Source organism: Diabrotica undecimpunctata, chromosome 5 (genome assembly GCF_040954645.1).
Source record: "Diabrotica undecimpunctata isolate CICGRU chromosome 5, icDiaUnde3, whole genome shotgun sequence".
Taxonomy (NCBI): Eukaryota; Metazoa; Arthropoda; class Insecta; order Coleoptera; family Chrysomelidae; genus Diabrotica; species Diabrotica undecimpunctata.
Window position 1 is genome coordinate 122,418,390 of NC_092807.1, and position 27,325 is coordinate 122,445,714.

The 27,325-nt window shown below is 32.3% G+C and overlaps 3 protein-coding genes across 3 annotated transcripts; 1 reads left to right on the plus strand and 2 right to left on the minus strand.

The window, feature by feature from the left end:
- Positions 1 to 245: 245 nt before the first annotated feature.
- LOC140441738 (dolichyldiphosphatase 1-like) lies at positions 246 to 6,361 on the plus strand. The gene is made up of 5 exons (XM_072532631.1): positions 246 to 475; positions 553 to 653; positions 713 to 891; positions 3,330 to 3,642; positions 5,955 to 6,361. Exons 1-5 carry the CDS (start codon positions 379 to 381, stop codon positions 5,997 to 5,999), a joined length of 735 nt encoding a protein of 244 aa, XP_072388732.1. The 5' UTR covers positions 246 to 378; the 3' UTR covers positions 6,000 to 6,361.
- Positions 6,362 to 11,299: 4,938 nt separating this feature from the next.
- On the minus strand, positions 11,300 to 25,041 carry LOC140441737 (uncharacterized). Its single transcript, XM_072532629.1, has 2 exons — positions 20,585 to 25,041; positions 11,300 to 20,368 (listed from the first exon to the last, which is right to left on the minus strand). The coding sequence occupies exon 2, from the start codon at positions 13,224 to 13,226 to the stop codon at positions 12,342 to 12,344; it is 885 nt and encodes a 294-aa protein (XP_072388730.1). The 5' UTR covers positions 13,227 to 20,368; positions 20,585 to 25,041; the 3' UTR covers positions 11,300 to 12,341.
- Positions 13,383 to 13,937, minus strand: LOC140442456 (uncharacterized). Its single transcript, XM_072533526.1, has one exon. It carries the CDS (start codon positions 13,935 to 13,937, stop codon positions 13,383 to 13,385), a length of 555 nt encoding a protein of 184 aa, XP_072389627.1.
- Positions 25,042 to 27,325: the final 2,284 nt, after the last annotated feature.

Below are 27,325 nucleotides of genomic sequence, written 5' to 3' on the forward strand. Positions count from 1 at the left end.
AGTTTCACAAAGTCTTGATGATTGGAAAATCATGAAATACGTATAGAGGAATAATGAAACTCGAATTAAAATAATATATTATTTGCAACAGTTGGTTGTACCTTGTACCACAGAATAATAAACAATAATTCTGTGGTTGTACTGTGACGAAATAGAAATTTCATTAATGACGTACAAAGGACTTTAAAAGAAATAATTTATAGTTCAACAAAACCCATGGTACAATGAATACACAGTTGACAGTTAGACAGTTTCTGGTGGTTTCTGCTGACGTTTTGATGTTTTTTGGTTATGTATGGCATATGTGTTAATGCATCTGTAAACGAATTTACAAACAATATTTAGAATTTATTAATGTTCCCAATATAATCATGCAAAATGGCTAGTGATGATGGAACCACTATTCTGAATTCAATAAATAAAGACCAAACTGAGTGGGTACCTTTATCTTTAACATTAGTGGAATATCCAAAGGGTAAGTGAAAATCAAAAGAAATATTTTCAAAGTTCATTTTAGGCCCGTAATCTAAGGCATTATATATACATTTTTAGGTGATTTATTTGGTAAATTTTTGGCTCTTATAAGTTTAGCTCCTTTCGGAATTGGTTCTGGATTCATTGCATTAATTTTATTTAGAAGAGATTTACACACAGTAAGTATTAAATACGTTTTACTTTAAATAATACAGAGTACACTTCTTTGCGTTTTTAGATAACTTTCTTCTTGGGTACAATAGTCAGTGAAGCTTTTAATTACCTATTAAAACACATCATATGTGAGTCAAGACCTATCCTTAGAGAAAACCATTATGTAGAATATGGTATGCCATCATCACATGCACAATTTGTATGGTTTTTTACAACATATGTGATATATTTTGTCTATATAAGGTAAGTAATGTTTAATGTTTAAGTCTGGCAAAAGGCAGTTGAGGCCGTAGCTTATAGCTAGCTATAGTACTGGCACATACCAAATTGTACAGCGCGGATTCAATCCCTAGCACAAACACCAAAATTTTTTCAAATTCTAATTTAACTGAGCATCTACTGCAATTTGTAAGACATGTAGAGCTGTCAGTTCTGGCTATATTGGTAGTTGTTAAAAAAACCTGCAAAACCTGAGCTAGATACTTCTTTTCATGGGAGCTGTCTGGTTTAAACTGCATATACTGCAGTCAGTTGGCTTATTGTACATCTTCTATTCCTTTGTGATACCCATTCCAGAATTTTGGACACCTGTACCAGCATCTATAAGTCTAGTAGATGGGTACCATATGTTTTGGAGTTAAATGGTAGTCCCCAAAGCATGTTTTCTGTGGTCCAAAGGGTTAGCACATGCCTGTCCAATATAGATTTTGCAATGTGTAGGACCACATCATGTTTTCTCAGTAAAAGTTATTTTGCCTTCAGATCCAGGCTTTTTTCTGGTCAAGGATGAAGCTTTTTGACACTTTCACAGCTGATTCTGGACCAGAGTATTTTGCAAGTATTCTATCAAGTGCCATCAGCTCTTTCATTGCTGTATGTTCCCTAGTGACCTGGAACCCATACAGTGTAATACTGTTTTGTTCTGACAGTCTGTCGGTTCTCTCGGACTTCGCACACTAGCCTAGAGTCAACCCTAGAGCAGTCCCCATGGCTGCTTGGCTGGCTGTGCATACATTACTTTATATATTATTAATTCAGTTCGAAGGCCCTTATGTTATTTTATATTTATTTCTTATATTTCTTTTGCACACTGAAAGATTGCAAACATTTCTGTTTGCTTGGAAAGGTACTTTAGGCTATATCTGGGTACCACATGGTCAGAAATCATCCATTAGGTATCTCTAATTTTATTTATAATGTTACCATGTCCTGATCTAACTGGTACATTGCTCAGGTTTTCTTGTACTCTATAATATACCATTACGACTATGTGTAAAATTATGTGCACAGGGTCCCTGCACTAAGCAATGTTTTATGGAACTGCACAAATTGATTCTTACTTCTAATATACCCTTACTTCCCCTTCTACTGCTTGTTCCAGTTTGTTGATGATCAGGTAGGATCTATGTAGTTGAATATCAGGATGGTGTATGTGTGCTACTACCATGCTGAATACTTTTGTGACATTGCTATATAACCTAGCCTGCTCATTAGATTCCTTGGTTTTTAGCAACTCTTTCTCGTGGGCTGTAGTGCTCCTAAGGTCTTGGTGTTATGAGGATTTGTGACTTTTCTCAGCTCCAGAGAGGTGTTTTTTTCCTACTTGGCATAGAGTCTGTTCCTCTTGGAACACCTCCTGGCTGAGTCTTTTGGGGCAGATACAGAGTATGCGACTTTTTATTGATGCAGTCAGACATAGATAAACTGAGCAACATTTATTGTTACTTACTGGAAAAACATCCAAAATAAAATTAATATCTACCTGTACCCACACAAATTACACTTATATGCATAACATGTTGCATACCATTAAGACAGGTTTAAAAATTAAAATCACCTAAGATGGGCCTCTAGTATTTCTTAAAAAGAAATATAATATTAAGTATTTTGTCCATTATTTTATATTTATATGTGTGTTATTAATGTTGAGTGTCTATGCTTTTACAAATAATCTCAACTACTAGTAAGTTGCACTGAAGATTTGTGATATTTTATAAATATTTACATTTTTTTCTTATTACAGTGTCTTGAAAAAGGAATAAAACCATTCCGAAAGCTAGACAAAAAGTCATAAGAGTGTTTCATTAACATCCTGGCCAATTTTCTGACTGCAACCCTAATAAACTGTGTTGTTTGTTTATATCGACAGTCACTAATATCCAGTAATTCTTGTAACTAGAACAAGAATATATATATACACTATATATATATATATATATATATATATATATATATATATATATATATATATATATATATATATATATAAGAATTACTATATATACTAATATATATATATATATATATATATATATATATATATATATATATATATATATATATATATATATATATATATATATAGCGAGAAGATTAGATAAATGAAAGATGTACAATAAGCCAATTGGGTGCAACAAACGACTTCCGAAAAAAAAATGGCAAGAGGCATATAAGGATGCTAAAATATGACAAATGTAATTAGTTAATTAATTTCATCACAAGTATCCAATATGTAAAGAGAAAAACACCAACCTTTTTAGATACCCAATGAATAATAACACTTAATATGTACCATATGTAGATGAAGTACTCACTGTCTGTGAATTTATGTGTTAATGATAACTGTTAAATTATGTCAATTATTAGACTAGAAAAAATTATGTTTATGAAATTTGTTTCAGGTTACAGCATATGAATAATAACACTATCATACAAAGTTTGTCTAAATTTTTGATAATCTTTTCATCTTTGTCTATGGCCATCTTAGTCAGCATAAGTAGAATATACTTAGAATATCACACAGTATCCCAAGTGCTTTATGGAGCATTAATAGGTGTTCTCTTTGCAACATTTTGGTTTGCTCTGACTTACTTAGTTCTTGCTCCATTATTCCCACAAGTTGTGACCTGGAGTATATCAGAATTACTTCTATTAAGGGACACAACACTTATACCAAACGTTTTATGGTTTGAGTATACCAACACCAGAAAAGAGGTAAGATATATTTATTTTATATACCTTATAAATTGATATTTGCCTAATAAGGAATATACTGATTTGACTGTTAACCACTTATAAAATTCACACAATCTATACAAATTGTGATATTGATTACTAAATTTTTGACACTACTACAACAGTTGATCTACTGTCAAGTGACAGAAAACAATATTATTTATTAACTTCTTTATTTGCATTGTGAGACTGATTTCTTAACTGGAAATCTAATGCTAATACAATATTTAAATTACAATTATTGTAAAATTAATGGGAAAATCCCAGTAGTTGGCTATATACCATCGTTTAAAAAAACATACAGAAGTTAAAACACTTCACCATTGTATTTAGGTATATAAAATAAACATGTAGTTAAAACTTTTACAAGTGTCGTCAAAATTTATACAGTAGCAGCATAACGTTTTCGATCTAATCAGATCATCTTCAGTGCCTTATGTACTTGAAGCTAACAATGAAATTAGATTTCTATGACATCCATATATGGGTTACATCTTTCCAAACTTAAATTATGTGTTGACTCTAGTCAACACTGACAATTATTGTGGTTTATTCTCAAAAAATATATATTTGTTATTATTATATGCCAAATCCACATTACACTTTACACTATCAAGATGACAATAATTATTGTTCTTGGTTTTTGTTAGTTATGTCACTGTAGACTACTACCAACATGTCATGCCAACCAGAACCTAACGATCAAACACCTATCTGTTGTAATCGAAAAATGTAGAATTCAATATTTTACTACATTAATGGACAACACTTGGAATTCAAGGAAATGACAAATGATTTGGGAACACTGTTTGCCTCTAAACTAAATTTTTCTCATCATGTTAATCAGATGGTTGTAAGAGATAACAGAATGTTGGAATTTATACTAAGAAATTACCACAAGTACTCATTGGATGCAATAAGATCATTATATGTTGGACTGACTATAGAGCGTTTCACGTTAAGAACGGAATGTTGCGTAGATAGGGCTCCGTATTTCTTATGGACGATAGAAACGCTCCGATGCCATGACGAGCACACTTAAAATTAATGTTTTTTAACATAACTGGAATCAGACAAAAGTGGGGAAAATGAATTTAATTAAATAAATATTATTTGTACAAGATAATTTTATTTTATATTAATTTAATTATATTAACAACAGGTTAATTGTTTTTCGGTGAGAATACAACATACCATTAGAATCATGGTCATTACAAAGTAATTTTCTTTGTACCTCATACCTATAATGATAGCAAGGCTTTGTGGTTGTTTAGTAGTTATTCCGACCTCATAGTTTAATGTTTAGTGAAAATGGAAATTAAAAAATTAAGTCGAGGGAATATCTTGGACATCCGTGAAAACCAAACTATTTTAAATGTACTTAATTATCATCTAAATTTAAATAGTGGTGAAAGTGCTAAAAGGTTAATCGATAAAGTAAGTGCTATGACGGGAGTAGGTTCTAGTACCATTTCTAAAATATTCAAAGAAGCTGCGGAAAGAGAACTAAGGCCCGTAAAAAAAAAACAAGAAAATGTACCAAAAGTAGAGTGAACAGCAGAAAGTTCACTTACGACGTACTAGTTCATACGCGGCTCCGCGCCATCGTGCATAGTTTTTTCTTTAAAAATTTATCGCAGACATTAAACGTTTAAACAAGTTTTTGCACGGGTTAAAAAAGACAAAGATTTAGCAAACATGTCACGCACAACAATGTGGAGAATATCCCATGAAATGAACTTTGCTTTTTGCAAACGAGAAGTAAAGTCGACCATGATGAAATGGCCCGATATTCTAAAACGGAGGCATCAGTATTTGTGTGGGATAAAAAAGTTTCGTTCCCAATGATACACGCTCGTTTATTTGGATGAAACTTGGGTGGATGTCAGACATAGTATCTCCAAAAAGTGGAAGGACCTCTCATTGACTTCAGCCAGAGATACGTTTGTTAAGGGGTTGTCAACAGACTAAATTTACCATTTAGATGTAGTCAACAGGTTGACTACATCTACACAGTGCTGAATACGGCTCTGATTAGAATGACTCGTATATCGGCAGTCTAGTAATAACACGTGCCTGAGAGTTTTGGCAACACTGATCTGCATAAGCGAAACGTTGCGTTCTTAACGTGAAATAAAGTTTAGATAAAATTTGAGTATAGATCAATTATCTGGACTTAAAAATACAATGTGCATAGTTTTTTGCTCGAGAAAATTTTTGTTGAAGTTCCGGTTATAAATAATTTAATTTTTTAATTTTTATTATAAAATTAACACATTATTTTTATTTAGGTCCATGCAAGAAGCAGAAAATTGGTCAGCATGAAGTCTCAATGACATATAATGTGGGACAATGGTCTCAACTTAGTACATTATTGCCCTGTAACATTTTTGAAATTTTTTGGTTGGATGAAAAAGTGGAAATAGGATAGAAGGAAATAAAAGAGCAGCTTGTTCAAATGACTGCTATTTTAAAAACTATAAGCTATATGTGTTAGGATTTAAGAAGTTGTAGACATTGGGTTTTGAGCTTTGACAAAGTAGTTTTCAAGAGACTGATTTACTAAAGTATGTAATGCAGCATCAGTTAAGAAGATTGTACATTAATAGTTTTTTATAAACATTGTTTAAAAGATCTCATGATATTTAGAGATATTTGTAGAAGCTGTGTTCATTTGAATAAATGCACTCATGAACAATGTCTAAGTATATTTTATACGATTTTCTGCATCTTTCTACCTTTTTGTTCAATTTATACTAAAAAATTAACAAGTGACAATCACTTTTCTTCCTTTATGTTCATTTTAAGTATAAGACAAAATTTATACCATTTATACAATTGTTCCATTCTTTGGTATGCATTAATTTTAGCTCTTTTAATTCATATTTCCTCTATATATCCCAAACATTCTCAGTTGGATTACGAACGGGAAAATCGAACTGGTAAAGGAAAAACGTATTGTCTTCCGTTTAAAAAGGACCTGTTAGCTAGATGGAATCATTTGACAAAAGTTTGCTACATAAGGAAAGTGAATAGAATTAATAATATAGGCTCATGTGATATTACATTTATAAAAGTAGGTCAAAGAAAGTTTTCATATGAACTTTTTGATATATAACTATGGACATCTTGAGATGTTTCTAGATGTGCTATTGACCTAAAATGCATTTAAGTAATCGCTTTTCTTGAAACTAGATGTTATGTCTCTGAATAAAACTGTTCAACTTTGTCCACTGATTTCATTTAATTTATCGGATTTTAGTATATGAATATATTATACCATTTCGTTTCTCCGGGGAATCCATGAATTAGCGTTCGAAGCTCTTCTATAAGCAAGACGAAGCTTATTTTTGTTCATAGGTCGTCCTTTTTTACGTCTACACATTGTCTTGCATCATAAAGTCGTTCCCTGTGAAGTGTGAATATTAGAAAACGTGGTCGTCTGAAATAGCATTAATGTATCTTCGTGCTGACATTGCCCCATCTTCAGAAAAACCAGCTCAGTTCGACCTTCGATTGATATTCAACCCACACCATTAGCGGTATTTCCCCACCACTAAGAAAGAGTGCTAAAAGTACACTCCCTAAATTTTTCATCAATTCACCAGTTAATTTGGTAAACTTCATTATCAAAAACATATTGAGAATTAATAAAAAAATTTCTCAAACTGACGTTACGACAATAAGTGAAGCAATCTTAATTGTTTTATGACAAAATTAAAAAAAAAATTAATACTTTATTCTATACGTCATAACTTCAAAGCAAATCGAAATATCAAAATGGATTAAAACCGGTATACAGGAAATGAACATAAATAGTTTTGATTGATACTCACCACAAGGTATCGTAGACCTAGATAGAAGAAAGCTATTTATAATGTCCGGTTTATAACGTCCTGCGCCTTCCGGTTCCGTCTCCATTCACGTCTATCGGCCTAATCTTTTGGTCATAGATCTCGATTCCTGGTCTGATTATTGCTATGTGTTTTTATTGACGTTTTTCTGCTTCATGATTTGGATTGCCTTTCAGTTGGACAGACATATTTTCCGAATTTCCCAAAAAATCCCCTTTCTTCAAAATAACTCAACAACTAAAACACATACAGAAAAAATGCTACAAACCAAAAAAGCAGCTTTTTTTACTGAAGACTTTAATTTTTTTTGCATTTCTATAGACTACAAAATAAACCAGATATTCCAAAATAGAACCAAAATTTTCATTAAAAAAAACAATTTTTTGTATTGTATCATTATTTCTGTATTTTTTTAAGTTGTTGAGTTATTTGTAAAAAAAGATGATTTATTGGGAAGAAATTCCGTAAATAGTATCTCTATTTAAATTCGGATTTTTGCAAAACTAAATCCCCTAAACCAGTTAAACTTCCAGAATGTAATGTTTGTATATAAATGGAGGACATTGTAAATAAATGACGAAAAGTTTCAACCAGGGTGGATTTGGCGGGTCGAGTTTGTTACTTTCTGCATTACAAAAAATATAAGACTTTATTGTAGTTATAACTTACCTTAATTTTTATTCAAATTCTTTTGCCAGTGGTAATTTTAAAGATCTTTAAAAAAGTTTCGATAAGTTTTCCATGAAAAACTTACTGTTTTCCGGTTATTGAACATTATATGTTTGGATTTTTGTATTCAATGAATCAAAATCTACTTTCGAACAGACATAACTTTTTTGTATAAGCTTCATTTTATACCCACACAATTTTCCCGATTACATTTTTGGAGTTATTCGCGAAAAATCTTTTAAAACATGCTTTTTTGACGTATAATTTGTGAACGCTTAATCACGAATAATTCAAAAAATGTTGACCTTTCCAAAAACCCTATAGAACATTTTTGTCCTAAAATTCACTATTGTAGCGACTATTATGGTTTTGTTTAAAAACTTTTTTCACCCGCCGAGTTTTGGTGGTAACCACCCTTTAGAAGCAAAGCACATATTGACATAGGGTAGATTTTAATTTTTGAACTATTTTGTAACTACTGTCATTTCAAGCAAATTGATGCATATAAAAAAATTCAGAGGTCTTCTAATATTTTTAGCGTCATATCCTGGACTATACTTGTGTTAAAGAAGAAATTTTCTCACAGAAGTATCGGAATTACGCCGAAGAATGTTTTTACAATTTTCATAAAATTATTATAGACATTGTTGTCGTGTATATTTAATAATTATTAAATCTTTTTAGCAATAAGTATTTTGTACATATAAAACTAAAACGTAAAATCTCAACTCTTTATTGCTTAATTAGTTTCGTTAGAGCATAATGTGTTTAGATATATATATATATATATATATATATATATATATATATATATATATATATATATATATATATATATATATATATATATATATATATATATATATATTATATACTTTTCTACTTCCTTAACATGTCGACTTCCCGAGTAGTACAAGCTTAATAGCAGATGCTGAACGGTTTAATAATTCATGCACTTTAAAAATGCCAGCGTACATAATGAGTTATGTACCTACTTTTTTAATAGCAAATTCATATTTGAAGCAATTTTTAGATACGTATTTTTATTTTTAGATAGAAAATTATTTATCTTTACATAACGCATACTTGGTTAGCTTTTGTGGTATCGATACATTTCTTCTAAAACTCATCTCGTTAAAATAGAATAACGATTAGTAAATAAATACGTTCTTAGTGAAACAATCAACTCAACAATATTATTAGCGTGAGGATGTTGCCATAAAAAGTGCTAATTTGATATGTTATAGATCCACAAAAAAATGCTCAATAGAAAAGCACATATTGCCATAGGATAGATTTTGATCTATGAGCTATTTTTTAACTACTGTCAAAATTTCAAGCAAACCAACGCATATTAAAAAAAATCAGAGGTTTTCTACTATTTTTACCGTCATATCCTGGACTAAATATGCTGAAATTGAGGTGGACGTGACACAAGTTCATACAATAAACGGTTAAATGCAATTCATCGCTTATGAGTACTAATAACTGCTTTGACTCAGGTCAATTTTAGAAAATTCTTGACCACCCTGTAATGTAACAAACAAATTGTCAATCCATGCTAACGGATATTTATTCACTTCTATAAAAGGATTTATAGTTGAGTAGGTAAAATGCAAACAAGCTTAAGTCACAAATAAGTAATTTTTCAGGGAGGGTGAAAAACTTGTATCATTGCTTTGAAAAAGGATAATGATTTCTAATCAATGTCATGCAATAGTATTGGTTCCAAATATTGGTTAGGGTAGCTAAAAAATAGTTTAAAAAATTGATTTTGTTTTGGCAATAAGACCTTTTGCACGAACTCAGTGGAAATAAGTCGTTTTGCATGGTATAATGTTGTGGACTTAAGATGATTTGCATGTAAATAAAGTAAAATAGCAATAAAGTAAAGGAACAATGGTTTTCTGAATGAACTTCTATTCTTGTAAACTAATAAAATAGGTGACAAACATTGTCAGAATAGGTCGTTAACGCAAGAACAAACAGTTTTTTAAATATAATTTTGACAATAAACCCACATAACCTCAAATTTGTAACACTCACTGGGTCAGCTGAGTGGTAGTTGCAGAGCTCCTATTGGTTAATTGGAAAATAGCTGGTTAGCATGGACCAGTATAGTGGAAATAAGTTGTTTTTGCATGTAAAGGTGGTTTTTAACATGCTTTTACCAGTGGTAATAATTTTTTTTTTTTGGTGAATCGGATAAAATAAACCACTTTGGCTACAACCAAACAATCTATTGGCACATCTAACTTAATTTTGATTTTTGTTTGACTTAAGCCTGTTAGCATGTTACCTCCTCAGATATTTAGAAATCAGCACTAGTACTAGCATTCCCCATTGTAAAAATTCTTTTGCAGAGATAATACCCTTCTGGACTATTTTATTTAATTCCATCTATACCTTGTTCCGTAGTGAAAAAGGAACAACTCTTGACATGACAAAATCAATTTGAGATAATGGTTGTTTCATAAAATATTTGTTCTTTTTTTTTCATACGTATTGACATAACCTGTATTTACTGCGTTTATATTTATTTATTCTTATTTGAATCATCAAATGTAGTTTATGTTTAGTCTTATTTGTGATCAAAAGACCGGCTGCCTTGCTCTCTTTAGTGATCTTCCTGGGTGCCTTGTACTTTAACTAGGTATTTAAACGCAATTTAATAAATGAATAACTGATTTGTACTAATTTTAGTAGGTAATACTGTTTCCGAATGTGCAAAAAGTAATGCATATAAAACAAATGCTAATTAGGGCCAAGTTTAGTTGCGCAAGTTTCAAAACGAACCATTAGTAGTAAAGCGTAGCAATGAAACATTGGCAAGTATAAGTCTATCTGAATAGTAGACTGCTAACATCTCGCAAATACGCTACTGAATGAACGTCCGGTAATTCGAGGCGATAATACGCCATTTCGCGTACCAAGAACACCCGTGAGTATTGTTTGTTGTAGTTTTCATATTATTAATTAATTTTTGTATTTTCAAGGCTCCATAATTTTCATATATTTCGAGTATAGAATTGGGAAGAAATGAATAGATAAACATCACATATAATTCCCATTTCTAACCTATAAAATTATAATGTTCTAATAATTTTGTAGTAAGTAGCTCATGTGTTAAAGTGCATGCATTATTACGGAAACTTGTATGTTCGTATGTAAAATATTTTTATTAACGTGTTTAGGTGTTTTACCTATCATTATTTTAGGAATAATTTTTGTACTAATCATATATTTCCTTAATAAAATTAATCCATTTATTCTTTTATATTATCACCTACAGTGTTTTGGTTGAAAACTACTTAGAAAATATTACAAAATGTAAACTTTCAGTTTTATAATTTGTTTCATTGTAAGAAATAATGTGTTTCATTGAAATTAATATTAAATATTTTAACAAAGTTACATTCTAATATAACCTTATTTGAAAGGACTCGGCGTTTTTACTACTTTTTACTTTTTTTAGTAAATTTAGTTTTACTTTAGTGAATGACTAATATCTACTCTTATACAAATAGAGAAGACTTTATGAAAAATAAAAATGTTGAGGCTTACTATCCAAATACAATATGAAACATCCGGAATCGGTAATTACGAATCTTGTCTCCCACATTCCAATTAATTCTGCTCTTCAGATTACTAGCGCAATACAGTGTTAGCAACACTACTATAATTATAGTAGACATACTATAATTACACTCCTTTTTGTTATATACTATCTCATGCCTTCACAATAATTCTTAAATCTACTACATATAATTTTCATAAACCATATTTTTACACCGAAAAAAAAAAACATCTTTAGTAATTAGTTTCAAAATATTTTTTATTTATAGGGGAAAGGTGGGCAAAATGGGGTACGTAAGATTTGAACTTACATATTTTATACACGGTATTAAAAATTATTTGTTTCAAGCTGTAAGCGTAATCTCTATGAAATAATAAGTAAAAAAATAATATTGCGTGACATAGTAGTTTTGACGTTTCTGATGTATACAAATATTTTGACGCATGTGTCATTTGCCCCATTTTGCCCCACCTATGGGGCAGAACAGGGTACCTCCTAAAAGCTAAAGTCAGAAGGTAAAAAATATCTTTATTTTTGTATTCATAAGTATTGAACAATAAAATACATATTATGTATCTTTAATTATTTTCGCATAGAGCGCATAAGTGTGTAGCATCATCGTCATCTTCATCAACTCCTGCACACGAATTATGTGCCCATTTGGAGCATGATCGGCAACGAATCCACCCTTCTTCAGAGAAGTCATGGCAGTATAGACACTCATCTTCTGCAGCCTCTTCTTCACTATCAGATGAAGCAGGAGTAGGAATTGGCATTTTTTTCTGAATAGTAGATGTTTTTTGTTGTTTGGCTGGTTTAACAGTGCCTTTTTTATTTTTAAGCAGATTTCTTTTTACGGTTTGGTCTGCTTTTCCTTGCCTTTGATTTTCAGCATTCCGCAACTCGTCTTTATATGGCGATGATGTCAAAATCACAGTTTTTCCACGTTTTCTGGTAGTCCTTTTACTTGTCTGTGATACTTTGGGAATTGGCAAAATGATTTGGGGACTAGCACCTTTAAAACTACTACAATTCAGATCTGGTTGAGAAGTTGAGTAGATGAAAGATTGTGCCGAAGTCGATGGACTGAAAATATTTTGTACAATCATAGATGGTTGGGACGAAGTTAGATGGATGGAAGTTAGATGTTGCTGGCCTGGAGGTGACTGGGCAGAATCTTTGAAAGCTGTAGTACTCTGGACTTGCATTTCCCTTGTATCATTGAGAAAAAGTTCAATGTTTGTCGTTGCAGAAGGTAAGAAATCTTCATCTTTAAAAACATTCATGTCACATGGCCAGATTCCAGTTTTTCGAAAACCATTTATAGCTGTGCTCATCGCTGCAGCCTGTATAAAAGCGGTCCCAAATAACGAAGCTATCTGAAACAAGGTAACGACTTTTCCAGGATTACATCTCAACCATTTACGTATTTCATCCTCGTAGTACTTACTTAACGGTTTCATAAATGCCACCTCTAGTGGTTGAAGTCGGTGAGAACAATGGGGCGGAAAACACAACAAAATTACCCCATTATCTCGTGCAAGATCAATTAATTCCAAGCTCTTGGTATGGGTGGAGTGTCCATCTAAAACAAGCAGAATTGGTTTCTCTTTTTTGGCTCAGGTAAAAGAAATAAATCTTTGAAACCAAACAACAAACAGTTCCTTGGTCATCCACCCAGTCTCCTGAACCTCAGCAAACGCACCCGATGGAAGTCCAGTCTGGAATTCTTGCTGCATGCGTTTTCTGGGAAAAATTAACATTGGGGGAACATATGTCCCGCTAGCGGAGAAACAAATTTCAGCGGTAACAATTTGACCTCGTTCAGCTGAAGTTAAAATTCCGACCTGACGACGTCCTTTCTTGGAAATTACTTTAGAATGACCTTTAGGATTTACTGTTAAGCCCGTTTCGTCGCAGTTATATATTATATCCCCTGTTAACTGATGGGTATCCAAAATATTTGAAAGAAGGTCGAAAAATTGTTTTACTGCGACTTTATTAAACCCCATTGCTCTAGCTGACGAGGTAGCTTCTGGCTTTCGTAAGCTAAGATTAGGATGCCTATTCAAGAATCCTTTTACCCAGTCTAAACCTGCTTTTGAATTTTTAAACGGATGAACAATATTGTTGCGTTCTGCTAAATCAAAAGCAAATTCTCTTAATTCATTCATGGTCAGACCAAATAGTTGAGCTTCCACGGTGGTCAAATAAACTGCTAGTTCTGCTTATTGTTCTATTGAAAAGATGCATTTATAACGTCCAAGCGTTTTCTGAATTTTGTATTCGGAATTGTTTCGCTTTTTTTTAACGTAGCGCTCTAATGTTGTTTGGGGTATATTAAATTGCTCAGCCGCTTTCTTATATCCCATGAAACCATCTATAACTAGTTGCACTGCCTCGTGCATCTGTTGTTCACTCCAACTTTGTTGTCTATCTGTTTTTCTTTTATAATTTCTTACCATTATTATCTGAAGAAAAATAAAATGTAATTAGAATAATCAAACACCAAACATATCAATTCATGGGGCAAAATGGGGTAGTACCCCATGGCAAAATGGGGTAGTACCCCATTTTGCCCTACCCCGTTTTGCCCCAGCTGCATATTTGTGATTATAGTGCAATAATAAATTTAATAACACTTGAAACGTAATAATACTAACAAAATTATAAGTTCACACCTTAGACAATGACATGAAATAAATAGCTATTGAGTGAATATAGTTCCAGTCTACTTACTTTTGTAAACGAAATATGTAAATATTGCAATACCACTATCAATCCTCACTATTCAACGAATTTATCGACTTTGGCGCGCTGTACAGCCAAACGGCGGCATCAGGTGATGTCGTACCACGTGAACACGAAATTCCTGGAGATGTAGCTCAATTGCACTAGTGGTTTGGAAAATAAGAGGGGTACCCCGTTTTGCCACACTACCCCGTTTTGCCCCCCCCCCCTACCTCTATATGCTTAAACTACAGCTACTCTTTTACATCTATTACATTTATTTATTTTAAGCCCTTTTATATAGTACCAGTTTTTTATACCTAAATATGCAATTATCATCTAATTTAATTACTATTTAAATGGGAATAAGCCACAATTAAAGGTTAAAGTACATTTATTGACGTTTCAATTTCCACTTCGGAAATCGTTCTCAAAATACAAATATTAGTAAATTAAACAAATTTTGTTTGTTTTTTTTTGTTACTTGGCGAAAAATTCTTCTAGTAATTTAATTTTATCTGACTCATTTATATTGAAAATTCAGACATACATTATACATTTTAAAGTAGACGACTTTAAAATGATATTGCCAATATTGTTGAGTTACGTTACTGGGACGACTTTACTTGTAAGATAGTTCATTCGATTACATGAAATCAACTTTAACTTGAGAATATCCGTCAGAAAAAATCATAGCATGTAATTCGAATTTAAAAAAACAACCACATGCCATGATGACAGTAAAAATCTCCTGTTAGTAATTCCATAGTAAATTATGATGGAAAAAAACCTCATAATACTATCCCGACATGGCAAGTATTTGGTCGTGCATTTAGTTTACTTTCAATAAACACCAAATTCTGATTTTATATGTTTGTTATTTAAAAAACATAAATAATGTATTCTCTATATGTTACCGACTTACTAATACTGGTATTTTCCTTTTAATAACTTCCTCTTTTAATATGAGCAACCAGATCCTGCTACATTCTGCCGAGGAATTTGCGACACAATTGGTCTCATTTAGAATAATTAGAACCGCTTCTTTGATTTTTCTCTTTTTACCAATATTTTTTTATCATATAATTATGCTAAATGAGACCAATTGTGTCGCAAATTCCTCGGCAGAATGTAGTAGGATCTGGTTACCCATATTAAAAGAGGAAGTTATTAAAAGGAAAATACCAGTATTAGTCGGTAACATATAGAGGATACATCATTTATGTTTTTAAATAACAAACATATAAAATTAGAATTTGGTGTTTATTGAAAGTAAACTAAATGCATAATTTAGTATGAAATCACTAACAGAATATTTTTACTGTCATCATGGCATGAGTTTATCTTTTTAAAGACGAATTACATGCTATGATTTTTTCTGACGGATATTCTCAAGTTAAAGTTGATTTGATGTAATCGAATGAACTATCTTACAAGTAAAGTCGTCCCAGGAACGCAACTCAACAATATTGGCAATATCATTTTAAAGTAGACGACTAATGTATGTCTGAATAAGTATAATGAGACTGAGTAGTATAATGTATGTCCGAATTTTCAATATAAATGAGTCAGATAAAATTAAATTACTAGAAGAGTTTTTCGCCAAGTAACAAAAAAACACAAAATTTCTTTAATTTACTAATGTTTGTATTTTGAGAACGATTTCTGAAGTGGAAATTGAAACGTCAATAATCGTACTTTAACCTTTAATTGTGGCTTATTCCCATTTAAATAGTAATGACTCTAACATGCCACAAGAAAATAGCTTCAGAACAATATCTTCTAATTTGACCGAACTTAAGAAAATTAAATTAATTTCAATGATTCAACTATTTGTCATTCATTTTTATTAACGTTTATTATTATTATTTTTTGTTAAATAAATTGTTAGACATTTTTCTTTTATGTTTATTTTACTTACAAGATATAAATAATTTAAATGTGTGTCATTACAGTACACCAAGAAAACAGTTTGTGTTCTAACTTGTTTTCACGATTAGGTATCAGACAAGTTATCTTAAACTTACGCTTTGATAAAACTGTAATGACTAATGTTTATCATTATACCTCTTTGAAAATAGATCGCAAAATTTATAATACTTTAACTATAAAGTTTTCAATTGACAATACTAATATTTAATGTACTATTACCCTGTTTTACAAGACTTTAAATGTGTACCAACATTTTTGTTTATTTCCAAATAAATGTACAATTGTCGAATAACTAAATAGATCAATGGTAAATCCAAAAGCAATTTTTAAAGCAGCTGGCTGTTCTTGCATTAAATATACAATTTTACTGTTCTGTTAAGCTGTTAAGTTAACTTAATAATTAGCTCTATATTACAGAAAATTGCAGTTGGCGACAAATGTGTAATTTACATGCATTCTTCTAATATTTCGGTTCTTTGAATTTGGGACCTTGTAAGTTATATATTGGAAATCCATATCTTCTTTTTTCGCGATATCGACGCTTTACATATTGTTCGAATTGTCCGTAACCCTCTAAAATAATTTTGTGTGTACGGAGTGTAGCTCGGTGGTTGGATTACCAAGCTGGACGGCCTGGATTTGATCCCAACACAGACACCAGAAATTTATCAATTTCTAATTTAACTAATTTAAATGAATACCAAGACAATATCAATAAAATTCTACAACAAAATGAATGCATAAATAATGTAAATACCCTAAACGAAAATATCGTAGAAGCTATTCGAGAGGCTCAAGTGAAATGCTTCCCTAAAAGACGCCAAGAAGAAAAAATAACCATTGAAATAAAGCAACTAATGGAAACTAGAAGAGAAATCAAAGGAAACGAAAGCATTGACGAAGAAAAACTAAAAATAAATAAAGAAGTATCAAAAGCTATAAGGAAAGATTTAAGAAAATTTAAGAATTAAAAAAAAGAATTTAAGAATGAATGAACTATAGAAGAGAAGAAAAATCTGAAAGTCCTGAGACGACGGCTAAATAATGGAAAATATGAAATACACAAACTAAAGAACAAAGGAGTCCCCATATTAAATAGAGAACTACTACACATAGTTGAAGACTTCAATTAAGAACTATACACAAGTCAAAAAGAACTTGGAAACCGCCGCATCACGCATAATCATCAACCAGGGTTCAGAGCTCGTGCTAGAGATCACACTAAGCGAAATCCAAGACGCAATGAAAAAATGAAAAATAACAAAGCGCCAGGAGAAGATGGAGTCGTAATAAAAGCTATAAAGATGGGCGGACGTGCCCTTCTCAACCAAATAAAGTTTTGTTTAACCTTTGTCTAACAGATTGTTGCATACCGGAAACATGGAACAATGCAGTAACAATTTTAAACAAATTTGGTTCCCAGCAAACACCTAAGCATCCTTGCTTGGGCGGCGTATGGTTCACTAAGAGACATCTTTAAGAGCAACATCCCGATAACTATGAAACGGAAGACATTTGACCAATGCGTTCTTCCTATTATGATATACGGAGCAGAAACTTTCACAAAAACAACAGCACTAAAAATACGTGTGTCCCAAAGGCGCATGGAAAGATCGATTCTCGGCGTGACAAAAAAAGACAAAATAAGGAACCAAGACCTAAGGAAAAGAACAGGTATCGCTGATGTCGTCGAACGTAGAGACAAGCTGAAATGGAATTGTGCAGGTCATGTAGCGAGACTGAAAGACATAAGATAGACCAGAAAACTAATTGACTGGCGCCCAAGAGAAGACAAACGCAGCAGAGGACGACCACCAACACGCTGGATGGAAAACATTAAACGAATATCCAAGAAATGGCAACAAGACGCACTGAACCGTGAAGAGTGACGAAAAATGGGAGAGACCTATGTCCAGCGGTGGACAGACGAGGTTGCATGATGATAACAATAAACGGCTTCTAAAAAAGGCTATAAATACCGCATATATTCGAGAGGCACCCTCAGTTAACGAAAGACAGTTACGATCGTTACCGCATCGCCTTTGATAAGTTATAGAGAAATTCGAACGCCCATTATAAATTATTTTATTTTAATAAAATTTGGTATACAGACCATTTTTTTTGCTAAATTTGCTAACCACTAAAAATTTTAACTTTTAAGTTTAGTACCTATCAAAATTTAGCGGTGTGCGGTTCTTGATTTTTTGAAAGTCGTTTACGATACTTAAAGTACCAACGAAGACGCGTAAATTTCCATCAACTGAGTGGGTTTGATAGAGGACAAATAGTTGGCCTAAAACAAGCCAGACTTTATTTTCGGAAACTTGCGAATAGGGTTCACATAAGTTTAGATGATGTGTTAAGATATTATCGGGCGTAGCGTTAAAAAGTCCGAACATGAAAATCGAGGGGCACCGGGCGGCACTAAGATCAACAAAGTGTCAAGATCGTCGCCTAAGGATGGTGGCTTAAAGAGACTGTTTCTCCACTACCAGGTATATTACAAATCAGTGGTTTGCAGAACACGGTAGACCAATTACAATGCGCACAAATTATCGTCAAATTCGGATTTGTGGCCTTTTTTATTTTGGTTACACTAGGTTCTACCTAGTGTTACCAAAACAAGAAAATTAGAATATCTCGGACATATTACACGTGAAGAGAAATACACCTTGCTCCAACTGATTATGCAGGGAAAGATCCAAGGAAAGAGAAGCATAGGGAGGCGTAGAATGTCATGGCTGCGCAACCTGAGAGAGTGGTACGGATGTACATAAAATGAACTTTTCAGAGCAGCCGTCTCAAAAGTCCAAATAGCTATGATGATTGCCGACCTCCGCCGCGAAGATGGCACTTGAAGAAGAAGGTGCTACCTCATACCCCTGAACATCGACGTAGTCGCCTTGAATGGTACAGAGAACGATTGGCTTAGGACCAGGAATGGAATGGGGTTGATTTTAGTGATGAATCTCGATTTTGTTTAGGGATGCATGATTGCCAAGCCAGGGTCAGAAGCCAACGTGGTGAAAGACAAAATCTACAGTTTTTGTCGAACGGCACATGCACCCATAAAGATATGTATATATTAACATAGACCGAGCAGTCTGTAGAGCTAACTGAAAACACCATCTTTGTTTTCGTTGTTAGTTGTGTCTCTAACTGATATCAAGTAAGTATAGCAGCGTCCCTTTTTAATCGAGGGAGAGCGAGTGGGGAGTTTCAGATAGAGAGAGAATATATACGTCTATGCATGCACGACACTGTTGTGTGGCGTGCCATCACTTATGGTTTCAAGTCACATCTAATCTTTGTGAGAGAAAATATGACAGATGTATAGAAGAAATTCTGGAACGTCATACCCTACGTTCAGACGCTCCAACATCAAATTTTTCAGCAGGACAATGCACAACGTCTGTGAACAAGCTGAGTCAATCTTCTGATCTAGACCTCGTTATCCCCAGAATCCCCAATTAAACAGTGTGGGACATGATGGACTATTTATATAAAAAAAAATAAGGACATAATTGGAAAAAAATATATATAAAAATTATCCCCAATTAAACAGTGTGGGACATGATGGACTATTTTTATAAAAAAAATTATGAACATAATTGGAAAAAAATATATATAAAAATTATAAAGTAATTTTTGTAATAACGAACAATATTGAAAAGAACTATTAACTATATCTTTGATTTTTAATAATATTTGCATACCACCAGCCAATGAGGAATTATTATGGGGTAATATTGCAACGGGGAACTGTAAGTTGCAATTTCGTGCAATGCTTTGATTATATGTTTTGATTGTGTTTTTGTCTAATAATCACAATGACGAAACTGAACAGAAAAAACTTTGTTTAACTGTTTATTACCACACGTTTAATTTGTTCCACATAAAACAAAGTTATAAGTGACAATCTCTTCAATGTTCCCGAATTTACCTTCTTCCTTTGCCCTATCCGTTTCGGACGTTGGCTATTAACAAGGCTATTTTGACCTTGTTTACGGCACCTCTGAACAGTTCGGTCGATGTTAGTCCGAACCATTGTCGCAGGTTATGCATCCATGAGTGTCGTCTTCTTCCCGGTCCCCTCCTACTGTCGATTCTTCCTTGGACTATTAACTATAGTAGCCGGTACTTAGTATGCCGAATTTACCACTTTTATAATATTATAGTATGTGCCTAATTGAAAGATTAACGCAATAATAGATTTCTTTAACGCCAACGGTCATATACTAGACACGAGAATGAGAGATTTAAATATCTGTACATGCCATAAGAAAATAGTTTCAGAACTCTATTTCTTTTATATGTATATTTTATGTTCTTGTCTCTTATTGTCTATACTAAATTTCAATAAGCGATGCAGGGCGTGTAAACAACGATAAAATTGTATTTTAATTGTTAAAGATGTTCAAAATTTATCTACTCGTTCCGATAGTAACAGTATATTATTAAGATTACTCTAATAATTTTTCTCTTTGCTCGATTATTAGTTTTTATTGCATAGGTAGTATATAAATTATTGTAATCACTGAATACATAATTCGTGAAAAATAATCATATTAATTAAATTAATGAATAATTTAAACGATTATGCAAGTAACGATTGTCCAAGAATATTCAAAAACTAAACGAAATAACCATCTCTATTGTACTAGAAAAATTGCTACTCGACGTCGTCGGAAACTGATACAGATTCGGACCAGATTTACTATTTTGGTATTGAAGTGTATTTTGAATGGATTTGTTAGTAATATTTTTGTCGTTTTGATGGTTAAAGGACAAAAACTTTAATAGAACTATAATAGTAATAATTATTTGTTGTGCGTTTTAAAACTACTTCATCTGTATAACGACTTTAAACTGTATACGTGATTACCTACTGTTCTTGAAAACAAAAATGTCGTCCACTGTTTCTGTTGATAAATTAGTTTAAAATGGAGTCCTTCTCAAAAACGAACTACAAGAAGTTTTCTTATCGCTAAAGTAAAAGAAATAATTTGAAATGTACCTATTTAAATAAGAAACAAGAAAATCCCAGGTTAGTGGTTGGAGATATTGTAAAAAAAGTGGCGAGTATAGTTGGAGTTTGTGATCGAAGTATATTTACGGTGATTAAGGAAATTTTTTATGAGAAACAAAATACCCACCGTGTATAACGTTTTAAAGGAAGTAAACGATGATCCTGATTTGCCAAATTTGACGAAAAACGCATTTTATAGAGTATTAAAAAAAATTAATTTTCAATATTAACGCAGGGGAAGAAACGCCCTATTATTATTTAGAGGCGACTTTGTGGTGTATCGACGAGAATACATTCAACACAACAGATAAGGTCTTATAGAGAAGAGAAGCGCAAAATTTATTATCTGGATGAGACATGGTTGAACGCTGGGTATACAAAATATAAAATACACTACAATCAAATCTCCTAAACAAGCTTTTTTGGATGGATTAACAACGGGATAAAAAAATCCTTTAAGTAATTTATTACATTCTACATATTTCAAATCTCAAAATTAACAAATACTTTAAATTTTTACGAAAAGGTAAAAGACTTATTATTTGTCACAGTAGCAGCCTGAATTTGTTTGTTCCAAATCCCCTCTGGGCATTTGAGTCGAATAAGTCTGGTGATTACCTTGAAGAGATGATCAGATCCAGAGACAGATCAATCTTTTGAAAATTGGTGAAAATTTTCAATGTCTGACCAATATTAGAAGACAAATCTATCATTGTTCTTGATAACGCACCGTACCATTCTCGTAAAATAGAGAAAATATCAACAATTGCTTAAATAGGTACGGCTTCTTTCAATCGTAAAAAACATAAAAAATTTTATGATAAATATGTAATTGATGAAATAGCAAAACCCAGAATAAACTGGCAATGAGACTTTCTCCGTAGCACTGTGGATTAAACCCCATAGAACCCATCTGGACAAATATTAAAAATTACACTGCAGGAAAAAACACCACCTTCAAATTCTCAGATGCCATAAATCTATTTTATAATTCAATTTCATCAATTATACCAGAAATATGGAAGAACTGCATTTTAAATGTTCAACAAAAAGTAGAAAAGGAAATGTGGTAGCTGGAAAATAGAATTGAAACACATTTTAAACCACTTGCTATAAACGTTGATGATAGTGACATATTATCCAGTTCATCAGAATAATGTAAAAGTAGCATCTCAATCTCTGTCATATATTCAAACTTTTTGGAATCTTTCCAACTATAACAAAAATTATAAATAAAACATATATTTTAAAAACACCATGTGTATAAAATTTTTTGACCGTTTTTGAGATAAAAAAAATAATTTCTCGGTTTTTTTTTGTCCTGTATAATGGTTCCTATTGTCGGATTTCAACTAAAAACAATCAGGTTCTTTGTCTTGCATTTTTGCAAAATTAAAATATAAACTTCGTATTTTACAAGATAATACTTCTGACCAAACGAAATGATAATCGTAAATGCGGCCCTGTTAGAGGCCTACACGTGCTAATGTTTACGTCCCCTGCATCGCTTATTGAAATTTAGTATAAATATGTTTGAGTATTCAATTTAACTTTAACGTCCCGCGCGTAACTACCTGCGCAGTGTATTATCTACATCATATCTATTAATGAGAGTGATTGATGAAAAACAATAGATAAAATCTTCAACAAAGGAAGAAAGAACTCGAGAAGAATATAAAAAAAGGAATGAAAACCTCACATGTAGGTATGGATATTTTGTTTTATTCACTGCTTGCTTCCCCATTTTTGTAACTGACATATTGCAACTTTCGCAGATGATCGTTGTGATTTGAGTTTTTTTCTTACCGCAAATGAAACACATCTTTACAGGTGGCTCCTTATTGAATTATGTTGTATTCAGAGAGATATGGCTTCCTCAAACCTGAGGAGCACCTTCACAAAATTCTCTTCACACAATGTTCATGAGTTGGAAAAATATAACCAACGGCCATCTTGTTCTTCTTGATACTGAGTAATGTGCCACACATTTTATCAACAGTATAAACTTCACCTTCGGAGACGAGGCAAAAACTTGCGGTATTTCGCGTTTATTGGTTTATACATATACCTATTTATTTATTTTTTATGGACATAATCATAGCAATATCCAACAATTCAATATTTATAATAATTCTTTCGCTAGCGGATAACTTGAATACCAGTCAAGCTAGGATTAGTACCTTTTACGTCCTTCAACAAGCGGTTACAAATTGCAGTACTTGTATTTGGCATGCTGTAGGGATTTCGTGTTTCTTGCTGCAATAAACTTCAAAATATGGCACGTAATAGTTATTTATGTACCAAGGGTATTAAATAGATGTTTATGCCCAGAGGGCGACGCTGTTACAAACCCAAGGGTTTATAAGTCGCCCTATACAAACTTTTATGTCATACTAGTTCGTTATTGCATCTACAAATAGATATGTTCTAAAAAATCCGAAAATTCGATTTCATTTTGACAATATATTTACTAGTAGACATTCTATCGTCCGTGTTATGTTGCTACGCTATGGAAATGCTGTCAAACTAAAACCGTGAAAATGCAAGATTTTTGAGATCCCTAACCGAATTTTTAAAAAAAGCGGAAAAGCAACGCAAAAGTTACTACTACATAAGTCGAGAGATGCCTACGACAAGCAATATGAAAAATTACAGCACTGGATGACAGAAAAGCATGTAGAACACATTAGTGAAACTGTGCTACTTGTATACTTTGCCGATCTCGCCGAAACATTTTCTCCGAGTTCCGTGGGGTCCAAATACTCAATGATAAAGAAGAATTTAATAGTAAATAAGAATATTAAAATTGCCAATTTGAAATGTTGTTAAATAAAGATGTTTCTAATAAGTTATCTTTTTGTTTAAAATAAAGTACACTATTAGGTAGTTGGTAACGAAGCAATAAAAACAGAATAATCAACTAGTAAGACATATTATAATATTTTTACATCACAATATAAACAGTATGATGTAAAACACACAATAACTACAGTGTCCTATAGTTTATTTTTATGAACGAGAGAGTAATTAGCATAATTTTAACTGGTAGCTCCGACCACTCCATGGGCGTGCTCAAGATTAATTGAAAAATTACTTTGATTAATTGTAAAAAATAAATGAATTATTTCAGTGTTATAAAGTGTTATGTGTATGTAAACAAAAGTGACCTCTTTTATCACACACTATATTAGAACTGACTGGCCTACATTAAAAAGGGTTTTAAAAAATTCACATTTTTTTTAATTTTTAAAAATTACAAAAGAGAAAAAGAGTTTTTAAAACCGTCTAAGGTATGTTAAATAGATGAAAAATATTAATATAAAACTTACAGCTACTTGTTACAAATCCAAATCAGATTCAGAAGATGAACTTTCAGAACCAAGATTTATAATAACTGGCTCGATCATTTTATCAGTAATATTGTCCAGCTTCCACATTTTTTCCTCTTCTTTAATAGTGTAATTTACTGCCTTTTCCCAGTTTTCAGGTTTTACATTATTTACGGCCTCCAAAAACAACTGTTTAACATCATGAATTTTAAAAGTGGTATTTTTTCTTGAAACTTCACTCTTTATCTGTGCCCATACCAGTTCAATCGGGTTTAATTCACAATGATATGGTGGGGATCTAAGTACTGTCATTCCACGATTTTTGGCAATTTCATCAATTTCGTATTTTTTAAATTTTTCTTTATGAAGGGCACACAACGAATAAAGTTCCTTTCTTATAGATCCGGGATGGTACGTAATATTTTTTGAACTCAGCCAATTCTGCAAGTCTTTTTTTAACCACTTGGTTGTGGGCAGTCCTTCTATAAGTCTGGAGTGATAACTTGCATTATCCATTACTATTACACAGTTCTTAGGAAGAAGATCTATCATTTGTTCGAACCATTCTTGAAAGACATCAGCGTTCATGTCTTCATGGTAGTCACCGATACGAGTTGATTCAAAAGTTAATAAACCACCTTCAACAAAACCGTCTGAACTGCCAATGTGTACTATTATCAGCCTGCGTCCCTTTCCTGATGGTGGGTTTAAACCAGTAGATAAGTTATTTACAAAAGCGTGCCTTTGACTTGTAACAGTTTCATCCTGCCAAAATTTATTTAGTGTATGACCCTCGTTGATCCATGTTTCATCAAGATAAAATATTTTTCTTTTTTGGTTTCTCATTTCCTTTATGGTTCTTAGAAAATGTCTTCTCCATATGACAATATCGCTTCTTTCTAATAAAATAGACTTTCTGGGATTCTTTTTCCAGCGGAAGCCTATTTCTTTTAAAAGTTTCCATAACGTACTTCGACTCATTTCTGGGTAATCCTTATCATCTCGAACTGAGACAAGAACTTTATCCAATGTTGGAAATTCTTGTCTAAAGAAGATTTCATGCACTTTCCGTCGAAGTCCTTTAAAATGATATTCTATTTGAAATTTTGGTTTCCCTGGGGCATTACGTGGCATTTGAAAACTACCACATTTCTCTTCTTTAATAACTCTGTAAATCGTACATTTCCCAACACCAAGTGTACTGCTAACTAACTCAACGGTCTCATCAACACTTTCACATAAACGTTTGTCTGTAAATGATTTAAAACAATTAAATATTAATGTTTTTTCATTAACTGTTAAAGGACCAATTTTTCGGCGTTTACACGGCACTTCCAAATTTTCCATAACACTAGTATACACAATAAACTGCACCTTGCAACTGAAGTACCTACTTTTAGTGAACTGTTAAGAATTTTGAATACGCCACTTGGACCTTCCTACAAAATGGAAAAACCCACTATCACATTTTCTGTGGAATAAGTTTAGAAGGTAATTATCTAGTCAATTACTGTCGTAGATTCCTGGAATTAAAGAATTAAATGTTTGATTGTTGAAACCCTTACTTCGTGGAATGCACTCATTTCAGATAAAATAAAACGTTTTATTTTATCTAAAGAATTAAACTTTATTTTGCAAATAGGCAAAGAATTAAACTTTATTTTGCAAATAGATAAAATAAAACGTTTTATTTTATCTAAAGAATTAAACTTTATTTTGCAAATAGGTAGGTACTTATTAAACTTTTATTGGTTGTATATAACCAATAAAATAAACATCTTACATTTCTTGCAAATTCATTAGTACCTGTTAACCTCCATTACTCCGACACTGGCAACCTTATTTAGGGATTAGTAACTCTCACAACTATTGTATTCTATTCTGCTCCAACCTTTATACCTGGTGGTCATACTCAATTTAAAATTGTTTTCCTATATACTTCTGTAAACTTGTTGACAAATATCTGTTTTTCATCGAGTCACCCGTATCAACAGTTTAGGGATTTGCATACATAATTTATTGTTTTATTACTCTCTCATACATAAAAATACACTATAGGAAAGATATCAACATTTCAACAATTGCCATTAATTCCTCTATGTACTTTTCAGAAGAAGTATCAGCATCATTGTCGGGTAATTCTTCGAACTCTCAAAATCGGAGTCGCCAATCAGTTGAGTTGGCTCCTCTAATTCCACCTGTATCAATTAATTGGGGTTTTATTTTTACTTTGTCCCAAAAATAATAAAAATGTTTAAAAAATCGGCATAAACACCAATTCAAAGTCAAATAAAAGTCTCCAAATAGCACTTACACAGCTACCCGCGCGATGTATTTCATTCACCAAACTGTAATGCACTAAAGAAATTGTCAATAAACCAACTAACTGTCCAACCATCAACGCGCAACTGTCTGCGCGCCTAGTAAACACATCAGACGCATAGACGTATAACATAGACGGACCAGTCTGTAGAGCTAAGTGACGACACCAACCTGTTTTTTGTTCTTCATTGTGTCTTTGTCTTACATCAAGTAAGTATAG

What these genes read in the sequence shown, in the direction of transcription:
- LOC140441738 (XM_072532631.1), top strand. Translation starts at nt 379, where the DNA reads ATGGCTAGTGATGATGGAACCACTATTCTGAATTCAATAAATAAAGAC. An exon ending in ATATATTTTGTCTATATAAG is followed by an intron (nt 892 to 3,329) that starts GTAAGTAATGTT and finishes AATTTGTTTCAG; the next exon opens with GTTACAGCATATGAATAATA. An exon ending in ATACCAACACCAGAAAAGAG is followed by an intron (nt 3,643 to 5,954) that starts GTAAGATATATT and finishes ATTTTTATTTAG; the next exon opens with GTCCATGCAAGAAGCAGAAA.
- LOC140441737 (XM_072532629.1), bottom strand. Translation starts at nt 13,226, where the DNA reads ATGAAACCGTTAAGTAAGTACTACGAGGATGAAATACGTAAATGGTTG.
- LOC140442456 (XM_072533526.1), bottom strand. Translation starts at nt 13,937, where the DNA reads ATGAATGAATTAAGAGAATTTGCTTTTGATTTAGCAGAACGCAACAAT.